Below are 17615 nucleotides of genomic sequence, written 5' to 3'. Positions count from 1 at the left end.
GACAGTATGGAGATTCAAAATGAACATGTACCGTTATTGAGCTACGTTTTGTTACGTTTTGTCTGCTGTATTGTATCTATTCATTCTCTGAAGTGTCAAGTTTCCCTGACTGCGTACCTCTCTCCTTGTGCAGGAAGGCGGGTGTTTCTGCTCCCGAGCCCTCAGGATCTGTCCTGGTGTGATTGGCGGATAAACTGGCCCACTGAGACACCCAGCCAGTCTCACCAGCATGAGCCTGGGGCGGGACGGGCAGGACGGGCGGGACGGGGAGAAAGAAAGAGTGTGGGGTGAGACCAGTAAAAAAAGGAAGCAGGAAGACGAGTTGCAATGACCCAGCATAGAATAGTGTACGGATGTACTGTAGGCTACAAAAAAACAGACAGACTTAGGGAAAGATTTAAAATCCTGATTTATGTTGTACACTTATGTATTCATGAAACATGGCAATGAATTCAAACATCTTATTTGGTCAGCTGTTGTGCCTTGCCCTCGTCTCGTCACCGTCACACAAGGGTTAATAACCAGAACATTGTACAACCCGTTACACAAGGATTAATAACCAGAACATTGTACAACCCATCTCACCATCCATCAGGCTCACAGAGGCACGATAAAAATTACAGTACCATTTGACCAAAGATTAAGAACACTTAGCCGTGAAAATGTCTTTCTTTGCTAACATTGTTTTAACTCCACGTAGTAAAAGCCTGTCATAGCGCATCGTGTGTCACGTTAAAAGAAGTTGCCTGGAGGGCAGAGCGTGTCTGTCCTCATCTCATCCTGATCTAGGTCACTCAATTGGTCTCCCCGCCTGAGAAAGCAAGGCAGTGGTGGGTTCAAGCTGCAGGAGTGACTGTCTGAGAACCATTAGCCAGCTTGGCCATGAGTCTTAACTCATCTTCCTCAAATTCTAAACTATGATGCACAGAGAGATCTATGCTCTGGCTGATTTGATTTATTTTTTTTTGTAGCAATATCAATTTGTGGCTTCTTTTTTTCCCTCATGTACTACAGTTAGAGTATAATCAACATTATGGAGGCATGTTAAGAGATATAGAATGTAGAACAAGATTTTGTCAGATAATGCAATGGACATAAATAGACCTGGTCCATAGTCAGTCATAGACTGATGGTGTTAAGCACAATGACAAGGAGAAAGAGAGAACGAGAGAGAGAGTGTGTCTGGGAGAGCATCAATTAAATGGATGGAACCGTACAGAGATTATTTTAGTTATGCCACCCTACCTCCTTTGTTTTGTCTCCAGTCTCCTTGACTCTTCCCCCTCCCTTTAGGTCAGATGGTATAGAGGAGTCTGGGTTCTGGTTCTGGTCCACTCCAAACACCTGTGGGCCATTTCAACAGGACAGGGTGACACTGTAAGCCATCTTATCTGGAAATCATACTCCATAAAAGGACCCTTATTTTACTGTAGGCCCATTATCACCCTCTCAGATTTTCATAAACACTCAGAAACAGGGTTTTGCAGCGGACAGTATATCTCAACCAGTGGTTCTGAATCCTAAAGTGTCTGGGCTGGCAGTTGGACATCCATTGTGTGTGTGTGTGTGCGTGTGCGTGTGCGTGTGCGTGCGTGCGTGCGTGCGTGCGTACTTTCAACCTGGTGACAATGTTTTGGTCATTATATGTAAAATTATTTTCCAAAATGAACCCCAACTAAAATAGCGGAAATAACAGATCTACAAATGAGCTATTTTTTCTATTCGTTGTACGGTGAAATAATTATAGGGTTTAAGCAGTTCACGTGCGTGTGTGAAACCAGATAACCACCACATTAGTATGTGTTGCAGCGCTTCAAGTACTGCAGCACAACAGTCCTTGACGGAGGCCAAGAGCAAAACCACCAGTCCTGACAGTCCTTTTGTCATGAAAAGATGTCTGATTAAATGGCATGATGCCCTCATCACATAAACCCATGTAATCATAGAATCATTCCCCGAAAGCTAGCAAACACACACACTCTCTCTCTCTCTCTCTCTGTAATTCAAGTGCTGCATGGTACATGATAGGTAAGTGCCATGGCAACCTGAAAACACAATAATGTTTACATGAAAGAAACACACACACACACACACACACACACACACACACACACACACACACACACACACACACACACACACACACACACACACACACACACACACACACACACACACACACACACACACACACACACACACACACACACACACACACACACACACACAATGCTCATTTAAAAGAACAAAACGAGAGTGCGGAAGCAAGCGAGAGCCAGACTGAAGGCCGAGTGCCAATTAGAGTGTCAGCTAATTACAGCTATTAGCATAACAACACATGTAGTTTAGAATGCAGTAAAACCGACTGAAGTACAACCTGCTGCTTTACTGAACCTTCTATAGGGCTGTGTGCCTCTTAAACACACAGTTTGGTAGACATTTAAGTGAGACTTATATCTGCCTAAACATCTTCATTGGCTGCAAATGGGCTTCCGGAAACGTACCAAGATGCCCTCCACTAAAGCCTTTACAGATGTATATAAATTGCGTGCCGGCGTCATGGGCCGAAAATAGCTACAATAGCTACAATATCTACAAGCTCACAACACATTGCTATGCAACACATTGTGAGCTTGTAGATCTGCTATTTCTGGCACGCAACACAAGCGCACAACTAGGCATACATTAAGCATAACATGTCTCTGATTAGTTGTGTTAATAATTACATTACATTACAGTCATTTAGCAGACCCTTTTATCCAAAGCGACTTACAATAAGTGCATTCAACATAGGTAGGCAAGAAAACTACTAATCACCAGAAGTCTTAAGTGCATTCTCTTCTAAAACAAGCAACTAAGAGCATACCTAGCACTAAGGTAAAAGTGCAATATATCAGCTAGCTACTTTCAATAAAAATTACAAAACTGCTTTTGGTGCATTTCTTTATGGCTAGATTACATTTTCTTCTGTTAACTCAGTAATTTTCACTTACTGCAAGTCACTTTTGACATGGGTATTTAAGAAACAAAAAAAATATTAAAAGTCAATATGGCTTCCTTAACCAAGCATTATAACTGCTTCTCGCTTGTCTCATTGCCCTGCCCCTTCGAAGACATGTTTGGCTGACTGTGGGCGCGGAATGGGTTGGTGGCTTTTTCAGGCTCCCTGGAGTGTTGTTTAATAAAAGAGGGCAGTGTTCGATGGAGCAACTCTCCCAGGGCTATTAGAGAAGCATTAGATTTGCTGGTGGGTTTGTCAGAGGATGGAGTGGCGGTGGTCAAGGAATCCAACCCCGGGCGGGATAGCTTGGTTTAGTGGTTAAAAAACAATGGGCTCCCAGGAGACTTGCTAGTCCTGAAAGTGCCAACGTAGCAGGTAATATAGGAGTAATATAGGGAGGATTGAACTTGTTCTAGCTGCTTTTTTGCTTATTGTAACTCTCCCACACACTTTAACAAAAATTAAAAAACAGAGGTTAGCTCAATGTGTTACATAGACTGTAAAATCCCACGTGTTAATTTAACTCTGAGAGTGTACAAAATTATCAATGCAGCTCAAATGGTCGTTACATCTGTACAACCTCAAGAGTTACAAATGGATAAATTAACACTGGATTTAACTGTGTATGAGGTACTGTAAGAATCCAAGAATCCACTTCACTGCGCTTCTAGTTTTAAATCAATAAAAATGTCATACACGTGTATTACCTATTAAAGGTGAATTGAACTGCGATCAATTCCCACCAGAGCCTAAAAAATACTGAAATTGCTTTTCCAAATAACTTTCCTGTTCATCTACCAAATACAACAATAGCTACAATAATGTATGCACTGCAATGTGGTTCAGATCAGGACATCAGGCTTCCGCAGTGATTCTCAGGGCAGGAGCGTCAAAAGGAATTGGAGGTGACTGGTTGTGATGCAGAGCAGAGTTGAAACCAAATTGCTTTTCATCAGAGGCGGGGAGTTAAAGTCATCACTCTTTCTCTCTTTTGCAGGACATTTAAGTGGCTGCTTGTGCATTTCCACATGCTATTCCATGAGTATAACAAAATAATGATCGAAATGCTCAATGCTCATATGGTTTGAATTACTCCTCACTCAAAATCTAAATCTATTATTTACACAAGAAGACCCTGGCAGAGAATGGCGGATCTTCAAATGCGATTTCAAGTGCCTTTGACATGAGAAGGAGATGCACATTGATTGAGGTTGAATTAGTTGCATATGTTCCATCGACAACAGCCCTGATATGCAGCTAAAACATAAATACTGAGTGGTACAGTACACTGAGGAAGTTGTGCAAGTCTACACACAAGCCACACTCCAATGTTTATACTCTATTAACCACTGAAACCCTATATACTTAGTTGACCGGGGTGTCCCAGGGCTCTGTATTCTTCCCTCAACACCAAATCTATTTGCCAAAAATAGTGGATTTCTAAGCTCACAACCCATTGCGTACATTGTACACCGGCTTGTGAATGTTCGCCCCCCAGAATAAGGACGCTAGGTTTTATGTGGTTATGGATGTTCTTTATCCATATCAAGACATCTCACAACTCACTTCTGGGTTCTGAACCATGGGTTGCCAAACATTAAGGTAGATCACCACACGATTCTGCACCCTGGAGAATTAGCATAGTTCTCACATTGTTCTCTGGTTTAAACGTGAGTTAATGCCAGTATTTAATCATTTCTTAGCCTGGAATCCAAACTGATTCGCTACTTTCGTCTTTTTCTCACTTCGCTGCTCATTCTGGCCATGGTCCTATTTGACTCGTATTTCAATTACGTAGGGAAGTCAGGAAGTGACTCGAGTTTTACATTGGAAAACACTGGTCCCACCCCGCCCCCCACAGACCAATCAGAAACTGCGGGCCGTTTTCTCCCGTTTGTGCATGGAGATAGGGGGCTTACCAGACTGTGATAGGGGGCTTACCAGACTGTGAAGTGAAGTGAGAGAAAAAAACGCTGAATGTAGCAATCAGTCTGGATTCCAGGCTAATCATTTCTAACATGGAGGGGTACACTTCTATCAGACTCTGCTGTAGCCTATAAAAATGTGTACGACCTCTCCCACCTTGTCTATCATGCGCCTGGCCTCCTCCTCCTCTGGATTTCTGTTCTCCAGTTCGATGGTGTACGTCCCCTTGTCGCTTCGGTCATCCTCCGCCTCTCCCCTGGTTGTCGTTCCGTTCCCCCCGCCCGAAGACGCCTCCTCGATGGGGCTGGTGAGGCTGCAGGGGCTGCCCGTCTGGAGCCCCGTGCTGGCCGCCGAACTCTGGCCGATGCTCTGGTCTTCGGATCTCTGCTTGAGGAGCGCGCGGGCGGCCGTGGGAGCGCCTGCAGTCACAGTGGCTGATATCGGGGCCGGACCCTTACCTACAAAGAACCCAGGCAAGATACATGTTAGAAGAAAGACTAAAAGCAAAGCAGCTGCTATGTATCTAACCCATTTTTTCTATGACTTAAAATAGGGTTCAAAGTTTATAAGGAAGAAATACTTGACCCTGATCAACAGCATTGTTGATCAGGGTCCCCCAGGGCTCTATCCTTGGCTCCCTCCTTTTTCTGTCCACACCAAATCTCTTAGCTAAAAACAGCATATCTACATGTCGTAGATCTATTTTCACTGAATGTTTGTCTATTTTTGACGAATGTTCGCCTTTTATAACATGCCCAGAATAGGAACGGTCACGGTAGGGTTCATGTGGTTGACTCTGGGGTGAATGTAAAGAAAAAGGACCAACATACAGTAGATCCATGTTTTTTGATTATTGAGCCGAGTGAGAAACGGTCCTATGCGGGGCGTCGTTACCTGAGTCTGCGTTGTTGATGGTGGCCGAGGTGGAGATGCTGAACACCTTGGGGTGAGCCGGGGGCTGGGGGCACAGCGCCTCCCCTCCGGGGCCTCCTCCTCCGACCACCAGGGGAGACGTCTGGGAGAACGAGTACGAGCGGCGTTTGCGCTGCGGGTTCTCCTCGTCGATGAACTCGATCATGAAGGCCGTGCGAGGGCCTCCTGTGGCCCGGGCCCCGGCTACCGTACCGTTCGCCCCTCCTCCTCCTCCTCCTCCACCCGCCGCCTGGCTGTGTGCAGCCCTCAGGCGCTCCTCCAGAGCGTGGCGCCGACCGGCAAAGCGCAGGCCCACTCCGTTCTCCGAGTCGCTCTGTGTGCCGTCCTCATGCTTGCTGCCTGTTGGGGCACACACACACAAAGAGAGAGCGTTGCAGTCACATGCACCATCTACTGTACATTACAGCAGTGGTTCTAAAACGTTTTCAAGTCAAGGACCCCAAAATTGATATGTATTTGGCCGCAGACCCCCATCTGAAAAGGTTTTGTGCTGGGGACCCCCGGAAGAGAAGATTTGTGTTAAGAATATTCAAGATTATTCAAAATTATCCAAAAATAGCAGATGTCTACAAGCTTGCAGCACGGCACGATGTGATTCGTTGTGAGCTTGTAGATCCCAAGGACCCCACTTTGAGAACCACTAATGTATACCATACATTACAGCAATATGCGAAATTATCCAATATCACACATATATATATATACATACATTTTAATGAGCAATATAACAAATTCAATATCATGTCTTATTTTCATTCTGTCTTTCAACAGCGTAAAGGACAATAATGAAACAAAACCATATATACTAATACATCTAAATTATGGAAAGGCAAAAGGGACAAAAAAGAGCAATAACATAGCAAGCATCTGCTCCCAGACAACAAGCCTATCAATCACAGAACAACACTAATGTTGCCAGATAAAATTATATTTTATGACAGGTGATATTTCCCACATCTAGTATATCCTGTCCAGAACAAGAAGAAAGAGCAGCCTTTCATTTAATCTTTATCAATTAGAAAACTACAGCACCACAATTCAGCTTCATGACAAAGAACAAATAGTTCCATAAAGACAAGTCAACCCATCCTAAAAAGACCACCTTTGAGGGCAAAGACAAGAAAGAATAACACATGAAATGAACACTAACTTCTCAACTGTAAACTCAAGTCTAATCTTAACCACTTTCAACCTGGCATCACAATTTTGGGCATGTCATTACAGATGAAAATGTTCAAACATTACCAACAATGGAAGTAGCCAATCAACACACTCACAATGTGTTACTGAGCTTAGCAGATCGTCTATAACACGCAACACCATCACCATAGACAAAGTATAAAATAGGGCTTTAATTCACCACTTCAAAATGGCTCCTAAATAGGCCAACCAACCACCTTACCTTCCCATCGTGGCTTTCTCCTGTCCCTACGCGCCCCTCTGTCTGAGCCCAACTAGCATGCCGCGTTGGCGCGTTGCTGTGCGCAGACTGTGTGCCACGCTAATCCAGACATGCCACCACAATGTGATCAACCCTGCCTACTACACAGGCAGATAGAGACACAGAGAGAGAGAGAGAGAGAGAGAGAGAGAGAGAGAGAGAGGGATGGAGGGAGGGAGGGGAAGCAGCAGGGGAGAGGAAGGGGGGTTTAGCGATGGAGGGGTGGAAGCAGAGAGAAAATGGGGTAAAGCTGACGGGGTGAGTGGGGGGTGAGCAGGAGGAAGTAGGAAACGGCAGGGTGGGGGTTGGTGGAGAAGTAACAAGAGAGACTTGGTGGAGGAGGAGGGGTTGGTACTCAGGATGTGGCACGCTGCTGGGGATGACAGCCAGGCACTCACATTAAAAAGTCCTCAGTGTTCATTTAACCCATTAAGACCGGAGGCCGATTCTACAAATGCCTTCTAAATCATAGTTCTCAAACTTGTTGGTGCCAAGGACCCCCAAACACTTTCAAGATTTTTCAAAAATGTTCAAAAATAGCAGATGTACAAGCTTCATGTGCTTGTATATCTGCTATTTTTTAATAGCCAACGCTAAAATCTAAAATGACACTTTCCTGGTTTTAATGGGTTAAAAAGTCCTCAGAGAGAGAATAAAAATGCTGTTGGCTCCATTTGTACACCCTCAGGGGTTACATTTCTGCTGAGGATTTCACTGTGAGCAGTCACACTGCCACAGTCAGTCAATAAGGCAAATGGTCAGTAAGTCACTAGAGGCTTCGGAGGTAGCCTACTGCAGGAGGGGAGAATAGCTACACTATTGTGACTTTAGATGAGCCAGCGGACACTGGCCCATTACAAGGCTACATGGGATTTAAATCCTGGCCAATTACTGCAACTGCATATTGCCTTCCATTCTATCTCTTATATAATAATATATCACACTTATGAAGAATATATATCATTGCCAAGAATATGCTATTTAGATATTTCCTATAGTAGGCGTACCATCCTTGGAGAATAAGACAAATAGTACTAGCACTCTGGCACTGTCCTAGTTCACGGCTGTACCTGCAGCATCATTCACAGCAGTCTTTTAGCTTATAGTGATGGCTAGAATATTCAAATGTACATCCAGGTTGGATAGATGTTATAATATGAAGTCCAAGTTGAAGAATTAACAGCGTGAGGTGATCAGTTAAGAAGAGAAGACAGCATTAGGGGTCCATGGTTAAGCAGGCTACAATGGAACTGATCAAGTACTACTGATACTGAATGGGGTATGAAATTCTCCATTGTCACCTTTCCCTCTCTTCTCTCCCTGGTTTGGAATTTAGCCGGTATGCATTTGTTTATATTTTGACAGTAAATATCTGTGCTACCCTGAAAGCCCCGCTTTCTTAGAAATTACATATTTTAATTATTTGGTAAGAAGGACTGGTGATAGAGGAGGAAGATGGGTGACACAGAGTAACTGCTACAGTACTGTATGTGACTAACAGTAAACATCTTAACCCTAACTTTAACCACACAACCAACCAACCTAATGTATTGCCTAACCTGAACCATCTCTCTAACCTATCGCCTAACCTTAACCTAACCATTTCTTACCTAATGTCTAAACTTAACCAATCACCTTTTCTAACTTTATACCTAAACTTCACCATCTGGTCTAGTGGATCACATCACTTCTGGGATCCTTAATTACGCTGTGTGCGAGCCACTATAGGTCCTGTGACAGCATGTCACACTAGAACCACAATATGTATTAAGTCTAAAAAAAGAAGGAAAAAAAGTAACATCTTGTCACATGATATTCACTCCCTCTCTTTCTCACTACCTTTTGTGTCATGCACTCCTGTGCATGTAAGTGGTAAAGGAAAGACAGAGAGCGAAAGAGAGACAGAGGAGTGAGAGTGAGAGAGAGAAGGAGAGAGAGAGAGAGAGAGAGAGAGACAGAGAGAGAGAGGGAGGCAGAGCTGTCATGCTGTGTCCTTCAGACAAAGAGGCCGTTAGGAGGTCAGAGGAGAACAGAGGGGTCTGTGAACGTCCGGCGCTCTGCCCCACTAGCCCCACCATGACTCACACTGGACATACACACACACGCACGCAGAGACACAAACACAAACATGCATGTAAGCACACACACGCACACACACACACAAACATGCATGTAAGCGCGCGCACACACACACACACACACACACACACACACACACACACACACACACACACACACACACACACACACACACACACACACACACACACACACACACACACACACACACACACACACACACACACACAATTATGAAAATACTGTATCCACGCATGCACAGACTTTAATACACAAGCATCAGCATACCACATACACAGCAAGCACCTGCTTGCACACATGCCTGCACACATGTGCTGTACACACACTCTCTCTCTCCCTCCCTCTCTCTCACCCTTAATGAATATGCAATATTAAATTATGCATGAATCTAAACGAGGCACAATAGATTAAGGTCACACAATGCAATCTGTCTGACAAAAATCTTGCAGCAATTTATCCTACGGCAAATCTGCAATCTAAGAACCCACCCTCACACCTCCCAGAATCATGTCGTACTGTCAGGGAGAATGAGAACTGACAGCCATAATTACAATTACTGTTAGTATTTGTATGAACACACATAAATACACAGCCAGACCCTGACACAATGACAGTAGAAATCAGTAGACAAGAAATCACTCACCAGAAAAATTAAGATATAAGCATTGGTCACCTATGGCTGGCTAAATCTCTCTCCCTCTCCCTCTCTCTCTCTCTCTCTCTCTCTCTCTCTCTCTCTCTCTCTCTCTCTCTCTCTCATTATCAAGTGCTGCTCGACACACCTTTTTTTCACACACGCTGCATTCCTCGTTCGCACATCATCATCGCTGAGCACATCTCAAACACACAGAGCACACACATGCCACGCTCATACACTGCACACACACGTGTGACTCATGCCTAACACATACACCCCGCCGAATCACATGCATGCTCATCTCCTGCAGCCTTCACACACACACCACACACGCGCGCACGCGGACACACACGCACACACACTTACTGTTAGTCCTACTGTACGTGTAGCAATTCCAACGCTTTGCCTCGTCTCTATTTCCCTCCTCTTCCATCTCTCTCTCTCTCTCTATTCACTCCTGCCAGCCTTTGTTTCTATAACAACTATCTCACCCAAACCTCTCCTCCTCTCTCTTCCCACCTCCCTTTCTGCAGTCTCTAGGATAAAACAAGTATCTGCCTCCCTCGTTTCTTGCCTTTATTCCTCTCTCTCTCTTTTGCTGTAAAGTCTGATTCTTATTCTACTGTCACTACGGGCAATGCTGTAGCCTGCACACCACACTACACTAAAGTCCAGTCTCTCTCTCTCTCTCTCTGCTTCCCTCCATCTCTCCTCCCCTATGTAATTTTCTGGCTTATCAGGACAATTCTCACTGCAGCCACAACGCATATCACTGAATAAGCTCTCTCTTACACCTCGCCCCTTTCTCCCTCTCTCTCTCTCTCTCCCCCTCTCACTTCCTCGATTCTTTTTCCTCCTCCTACTCACTCATTGCACACCTGTCTTTTCTTCCTTCCCTACCTCCCTCCCTCCCTCTGTGCAGCTCTTGGTAGAGTGAACCCTCGCCAAAACTAATGTTCCATTACCGACCCTTCTGGCCACTCTGTGGTTTCCCTCTCTTCTTCAGCCACTGAAAAATCCAGCTCATGGTGTCCAGAGTTCAACAGTAGCCCAACACAGCTCACAAGCCACACCTACGATGTGGAAAGACTGCATTGTCTGTCAGTCAGCAAGTCAATCAGTCAGCCACACATATACACACACATGATAGTCAGTAAGTCCCATCCATTAGGCCGGCCATCTAGTCAGCACGCCAGTCACACAGCTGACAAACATGTAGCAGTAAGTCCAACTAATGAATTGGCTTCCCTCCCCTTCGCTGCCACCTCATAGATTTCCATTTTCATCAAGTGCAGCTGCACACACTCACGCACACACGCACACACGCACACACACACACACACACACACACACACACACACACACACACACACACACACGTACGGCCCCTGTCATCATAAATTGTCCCCTATTTCATTAATGAACCTCCTAGCCTCACCTCACTCCACTTTCTCCCTCATCCGTACTACCTGCAGCATGTATTCCCCACCTATAGCCCAGCACCTAGCCCATAGGAGCTCCTGGCAGAAGCAGCCTGCTCAGCACTTGGCAGCTACTGTACCAGGCACGCAGTAAAGGGAACAATGTGGAACAGAGAAGCATGCATGTATTTAGAGCAGCTTGAGTCGTTTCACAGGTACCCAAGGGGTACCTCTGGCACCCAAAACCACAGCAGAGATGATTTATCCCAATCAAATCTGCTCTCTCTCCGTCACTTGGCGTCTCCCTTGGCGTCTCCGTCCATTGCCCACAAAATGGGCATGGATAGTTACTCGTTAGATAATCTCAGCATGACTGGAGTGTGAATGTTTCAGCAAGTTACATTTAAGACCATTTTAAATAATAATAGCTAGAATGAAAGGACCAATGACTGAGAACATGCAGTAAGTCTGCGTGAACTGGTACAGTATATTTATAACTTGGGATGCAAACTAGGGATCAGAAAGCAGAATTTACTGAATTCATGTGATCAAGGACCCGGAAGTAGTGATTCCATTCAATCATATTTACTTAGCATAACAAAGACTGCGAACAAAGTGCATTCTTCCAATATATAAAAACAATTGTTGTCATTATAGTGAGTTTTAAGGCCTCCTTGCAACTAAACCGTTTTAGAGACCGTTGCAGCGATGTGGACTGACCAGTTGCAAGGAGTTGCAAGGAGTTGCATTGGTGCGGACTGGCCTTTAGAAAAGTGAAATGACTGTATTCATTTTATATTACCCTTAATGGAAGTTGTCTAGTGCCACACAAACATCTACAGTATATCTCACCAATATTGATGTAACATAAGCATGTTGCATGAGACCTGAGGCCGATTCAAAAAAGAAAAATCTAAATCCTAACAGTTTTCTGAAAAACCTATGTCGCTATATCAGTGGTGCTCAAACTTTTTAATTTGGCCGCGGACTCCTATCTCAAAATATTTTGTTCCAGGGACCCCCAGAACCAAAGATTTAAGTAAACATTTTTTATATATATATATATACATATACATATACATATACATATATATATATATATATATATATATATATATATATATATAAAGATCTAAAACCTCATAGCATGGCACAAAGTGACATGCTATGAGCTTGTATATCTGCTATTTTTGAATAGCCAAAGTATAAAATAATGGTTAAAATCTGAAATGACACAGATGCTTTCCCGGTCAAACACACAATGTAACTGCATTTTAGTCTTTTTAAGGCGTGGAAATGAGACAACACAACTGAAGACAACTTATGACTTTCTGTAGGAACCCTGAATATTAAGTCTGCTCTCAGCTAAGCCTCGCAACTGGCTGTCAGATCAGTAGAGGAGGGGGATTGGGGTTTGAATGGTCCCATCTGCGAACTGCTAATCCTCCGGCTCAGCTAATGCTGCTAAATTAACTGGCTACTGACAAAAGAAACGGCTACTCAGGTACCAATCTGGGAACCCATCGCCAAATAAAAAGGAAAATCAGCGCCCTCTGCTGTTTTTTACTCTTTCACTTGGCTCTGGGGGAGCTAAATGTGCGCAAGGAAACCAGGGTTTTTGGTCTGCCCTCAGCACTCCACTTCCGGTGGTGCTTTTCATTCCCACTAACAATATTTCTACACGGAACTCTAACACCACTTCACCCAGAGAACATGGATCGTTTTGGTTATAAGCCCACTTGTTTCTATGATGAAAGAGCAAGTTAAAATGTGAATATCTCAGAGGACGCTATTGTTAAATGAGTTTCGCTTTGCTTTCAGTGGGAAGCGAGAGCAGACAGTAAATCCCGCCCACTACATTTGATTGACTAAAGCGGGCCTGCTTCCTGATCTGAAGGCACGCCCACTTGTAGGCCAGTGCGTACACGTTATGACGAACCCCCCCGACAGATTCAAGCGGAGAGCAGAATCTGTTCTTGAGATATTACTCAGGTACAAGAAATGGAAGAGTACGGGATGGACTGAGATATTGCAATGATGAAGCGTCTTTCCGCCACAATGTGATGATACTTGTGATTCAATAAGCCACAGGAGAGCAACAGAGTCACAGGAGAGTAACAGTGCTGCAGAGCGTGTAAACAAGAGCCTTTTTACTGTATCAATTTACAATCTCTGTGTGTGTGTGTGTGTGTGTGTGTGTGTGTGTGTGTGTGTGTGTGTGTGTGTGTGTGTGTGTGTACGCGTGCGCACGTGACAGCATGCGTGCGCTGTGCGTGTGTGAGAGATAAAAAGAGAAGGGTAGAGGACAAAAGAGGAAGAACAGAAATAGTAAGAGAAGTGGAGAGAAATTAGATGACTTTGTGGATGGAAAGATGAGTGGATGGAAGAGAGAGAGAGAGAGAGAGAGAGAGAGAGAGAGAGAGAGAGAGAGAGAGAGAGAGAGAGAGAAAGAGAAAGAGAGAGAGAGAGAGAGATAGACCATTCGGACGGGATTAGCTTCTCCAGATAAGTTAGCTTTGTCTATCAGATTCTGATACAGATTAATAGCACTGAGTAAATAATTCCATCTGGTTCTGTGATTTTCACCCCCGACCTCTGTGAAAATTAACAAGTGAATTACCAGCAGTTTTCGGTCAAATTCTAGGTGACTGATACATGTAATGTCTGGATTTTGTGAATTCTGTGAATTAAATTTCATTTTTACCACCACTGGCTACCGCATGCCCCATTTTGATCCGGAAGCTAGTCACTAGTCTCTCCGCCATAATATTGTCGAGAAACTAGTCGAATGGGAACATGAAATGACAGTCTTGTTAATAATTATATCTCAAGACTTCTTTCGGGATCTGATCCTGTCCGCATGGGGCTAAAGACACTGAAAATGGAGCCAGAGAGACAGTGACACAGACAGAGACAAAGAGTGAGAGAAGAAAGAATAAATGCATGAGGAAGGTAGTGCACGCACATCCGTGGCCCAGGTGCAAGACAAGCAAAAGTATCATAAAAGAGAATAGAGTCTGCACACCGGTGATGCTGAAAAAGCTCCACTGTACAGCGGAGCTTTTTCAGCATCACCAGTGTGCACACTCCAAGAAAGAATAAATGACCTCCACCTTTGAGCCTCTTGAGGTGGACGGGCACGTCGCTCTTGATGCTCTTACTGTCCTCCTCCGTGGACTCGCTGCGCACCAGCGTCGGGTCGTTCTGGGCCAGCCAGTCAGCCACCTTGCTCTCCGAAGCCATCATGGCGGCCTGCAGCGTGGTCAGGTCCCTCCCTCCGCCACTGCCGCCCGCTCCGCTCTTCTTGGAGCGTGGCCGGTGGTGATCGGCCGAGAACTTGGACACGTGGTCCTTGATGGTGACCTTCCCTGGCGACGTGTTCTCGAACTCTATGGTGAAGGAGGTGTGTCCTTGAGCTGCAGATGAAAGATTCGGGTTATTTGCTGGGTGCTCGCCATTCAAGCAGATGCTCTTTTTGTTTTTAAGACATCTAATTAAAGGGGTCTCATGATGAGGTGTCTTCTATGTGTTTGATTTGTTCGCCGCTAATATAAACCTTTCTTATGCCATGACACCGACCCTTTACTCTAATTTGGTTATTTTGTTTCAGTAATCTTGGTGTATTTATGGCAAATTACAGGACAATCCTATCGTTGTGTTGTGAGGACATGAAAATCTTATCTAACATGCTCCAATGTGTTCTGAATTTTAAGAGATTACTTGCAACGGCACTGGAAAATCTTCTACATAAAAGGTACTGAAACTTGTAATTTTTCCATATCACATCAGAGGTTTTCCCACGCCTATGAGTGCGACCTCTCAACGCAGAGCGCATGGGGAAGTGATATGTCAGGATTTTCACATGTCCTCAAAACAGAGCGAAAAGATTCAGGGTAAAACACAGCGTTTACCTGTAGCGGAGTTAGCATTAGCGCCAGTGCCCTCCGTGTCCTTCGTAGGGATCTCGTGGATGCCGTTGCTGGCCACGGGGCCTTCTTTGGTGGGGATCTCAAAGTAGCTGGGATCTTGGCCTGTGGATGCATGGAGGCTATCCTCCTTGGCTTTCTCGCCTCGCCGTGCCTCTCTGCTGTCTAGAACCACAAAACAGTGAAAGAGAGTTTGTGTTGAGTATTCAACATTCTGAATATTCACCTCAATAAAAAAATATGTTTACAGCAAAAGTATTTCTTATTTGTTTTTGGAATAAAGAATAAAGATTGTACTCTGCACATAGTAGAAATGTGCCTTCGGTGCTTTAATATACATTAGTGTTCTTTCAGCAGCAACCGATGATAAAGGACTTGACCTAGTTACTGTTAACTTATCTAACTGGTAAATACACACACAATCCAGTAAGTATGTAGGACATTCCATGAAGGAGTCATCTATTAGCTTATTAAGATCTCAATGTCACTGGGAGAGCGGGACAATGGGGATCATTATCTAAACTTAAAGGTGAAAGGTCAAGCTCAGCCCCCATATGGGCCAATTTAATCAGTGTCTCCTTTGAGACTGTCTCGCCATTTTTCAAATTAAGTGTCTCAATTTGAATGGCAGTGGACACCAATCTATTCTAAACTACAACAAAACGACAAAACACATGACCATTGTGTATCTCTTTCTATTTCTTTCCGTCATAAACACACAAAAACACACATACACGCACACGCATGCATGCATGCATGCAGTCAGTCAGTCACTCACTCACGATAAAAGCTGCTGGTGCAGCGGTCTAAAATCTGCTCTGGGCATTTTGCTAATAAACAATATGGACCATTTATTCTCTCATCTGTTCTCGTTAACAAAACAGGGCCTTTGTGGGACCAGGACTTGATAAATGATACTGTTCAGAAATTAGAGGAACCAGCTGCTCACATTTAGGGGGAAACAAAATCAAGACACGTGAGGCATAAGGTAAAAAGAATCACTGAACAAAAAGAAACTGAATACTAGTGCATAGCAGTTACCGGGATATTGGTGCTTTTTCCTTCTGTGCAGAGACTGAAATTTAGCTCATAATAATATCAATGGAAACTGTGACCTTCGCAGGATCTTGCCTGAAACGGACGCTGAGCGACAGCCTCGGAATTAAAAATGCTCATCCTCACTTCAATGTTATCTGCTGAGCTGCTGACGCTGTCCTAAAACTTCTCTTTGGACTCATGTTTGAAACACGATAAGCTCTCGCCAGCCTAAGCCACTCTGCAAGTTTAGGAAGATTTACGACACGGCTGTGAACAGAGTGGCGATATGGACACTCAAAGTCAAAATAAATAAAATGAAATATATTGCGAGTGTTTAACACACTGGCACACTGCATTGAGTGCAAGCACTACTGGAAAAATATTTCAGTTATACTCATTGATCTGTATTATATTAATACTGAAGCATTTATATCTTCCATTAACTACCACAGAAAGTATTTATCACTTTCACATTTGCAAAATAATTTCAAAAGTAATAGTAATAATACCTATTATATTAATAACAATAAGTAATATCCTATATCTTTCCTATTATCTATAATAACAGTAAAAATACTTAAATTCTACATTGAATCATAATTTCTTCCCTTAACTGACGACATTTGGAATTGAGGCAGTTCCTATTTCTGATAATGCAGAACACCGTTCCCGTGTAACAACTTCCACTGACGTTACTATGAATCATATGATATGTCTGGGTAGAACCCGGTCGAAATACTGATACTGATACTACTGTACATGACTCATGAATGCATCCAAAATGTTCAATATAATGCAATTACATGGAAACTTTTAACTTTGCATGAGCACCTCTCGGTTTTTAGGTTAATTTATGTTTCTGCACTATGTTAGCATTAACATTTACGCTCTTACCGACTGACTTAGAAAGTGCAAGATTGGAGTAAGTGGCATGAACTCTAGTCAACAAAGAACAGGATAAACGGCCAAGAAGCTAAGAAGGTAACACATAGCCCGTGAGAAGAACAAGCAGTGAAACTAGCCAACGGCTATAGTAGGCTATTACATAATTAATGACAAACGATGCAGGACCATACAGTCAGTATGCTACAGACCACATACTGTAGGGCTTCAGTGTAAACTGTTTGAATACCAAACAACATTTGCTTATGCAACCAATGACTCGCATTGTGACATTACAAGTACAAAGCTT

At 43.8% G+C, this 17615-nt stretch overlaps 1 protein-coding gene across 7 annotated transcripts in view; it reads right to left on the bottom strand.

Annotated features, from left to right (window-relative positions):
- Positions 1 to 17615, bottom strand: part of cep170aa (centrosomal protein 170Aa) — a 63074-nt gene that overhangs the window by 14080 nt on the left and 31379 nt on the right. For all 7 annotated transcript variants that reach the window (XM_084077291.1, XM_084077294.1, XM_084077292.1 and 4 more), the window contains exons 9-14: positions 15371 to 15550; positions 14573 to 14875; positions 5822 to 6199; positions 5084 to 5385; positions 1246 to 1344; positions 118 to 235 (exon numbers count right to left, since the gene is read on the bottom strand). In XM_084077291.1, coding sequence (XP_083933417.1) covers positions 118 to 235; positions 1246 to 1344; positions 5084 to 5385; positions 5822 to 6199; positions 14573 to 14875; positions 15371 to 15550 — 1380 coding nt within the window. The remainder of the gene's footprint in view (positions 1 to 117; positions 236 to 1245; positions 1345 to 5083; positions 5386 to 5821; positions 6200 to 14572; positions 14876 to 15370; positions 15551 to 17615) is intronic.

This window comes from Gymnoscopelus microlampas (genome assembly GCF_963454915.1).
Source record: "Gymnoscopelus microlampas genome assembly, chromosome: 13".
Classification (NCBI taxonomy): domain Eukaryota; kingdom Metazoa; phylum Chordata; class Actinopteri; order Myctophiformes; family Myctophidae; genus Gymnoscopelus; species Gymnoscopelus microlampas.
This window is presented reverse-complemented; position numbering and strand designations above follow the sequence as displayed.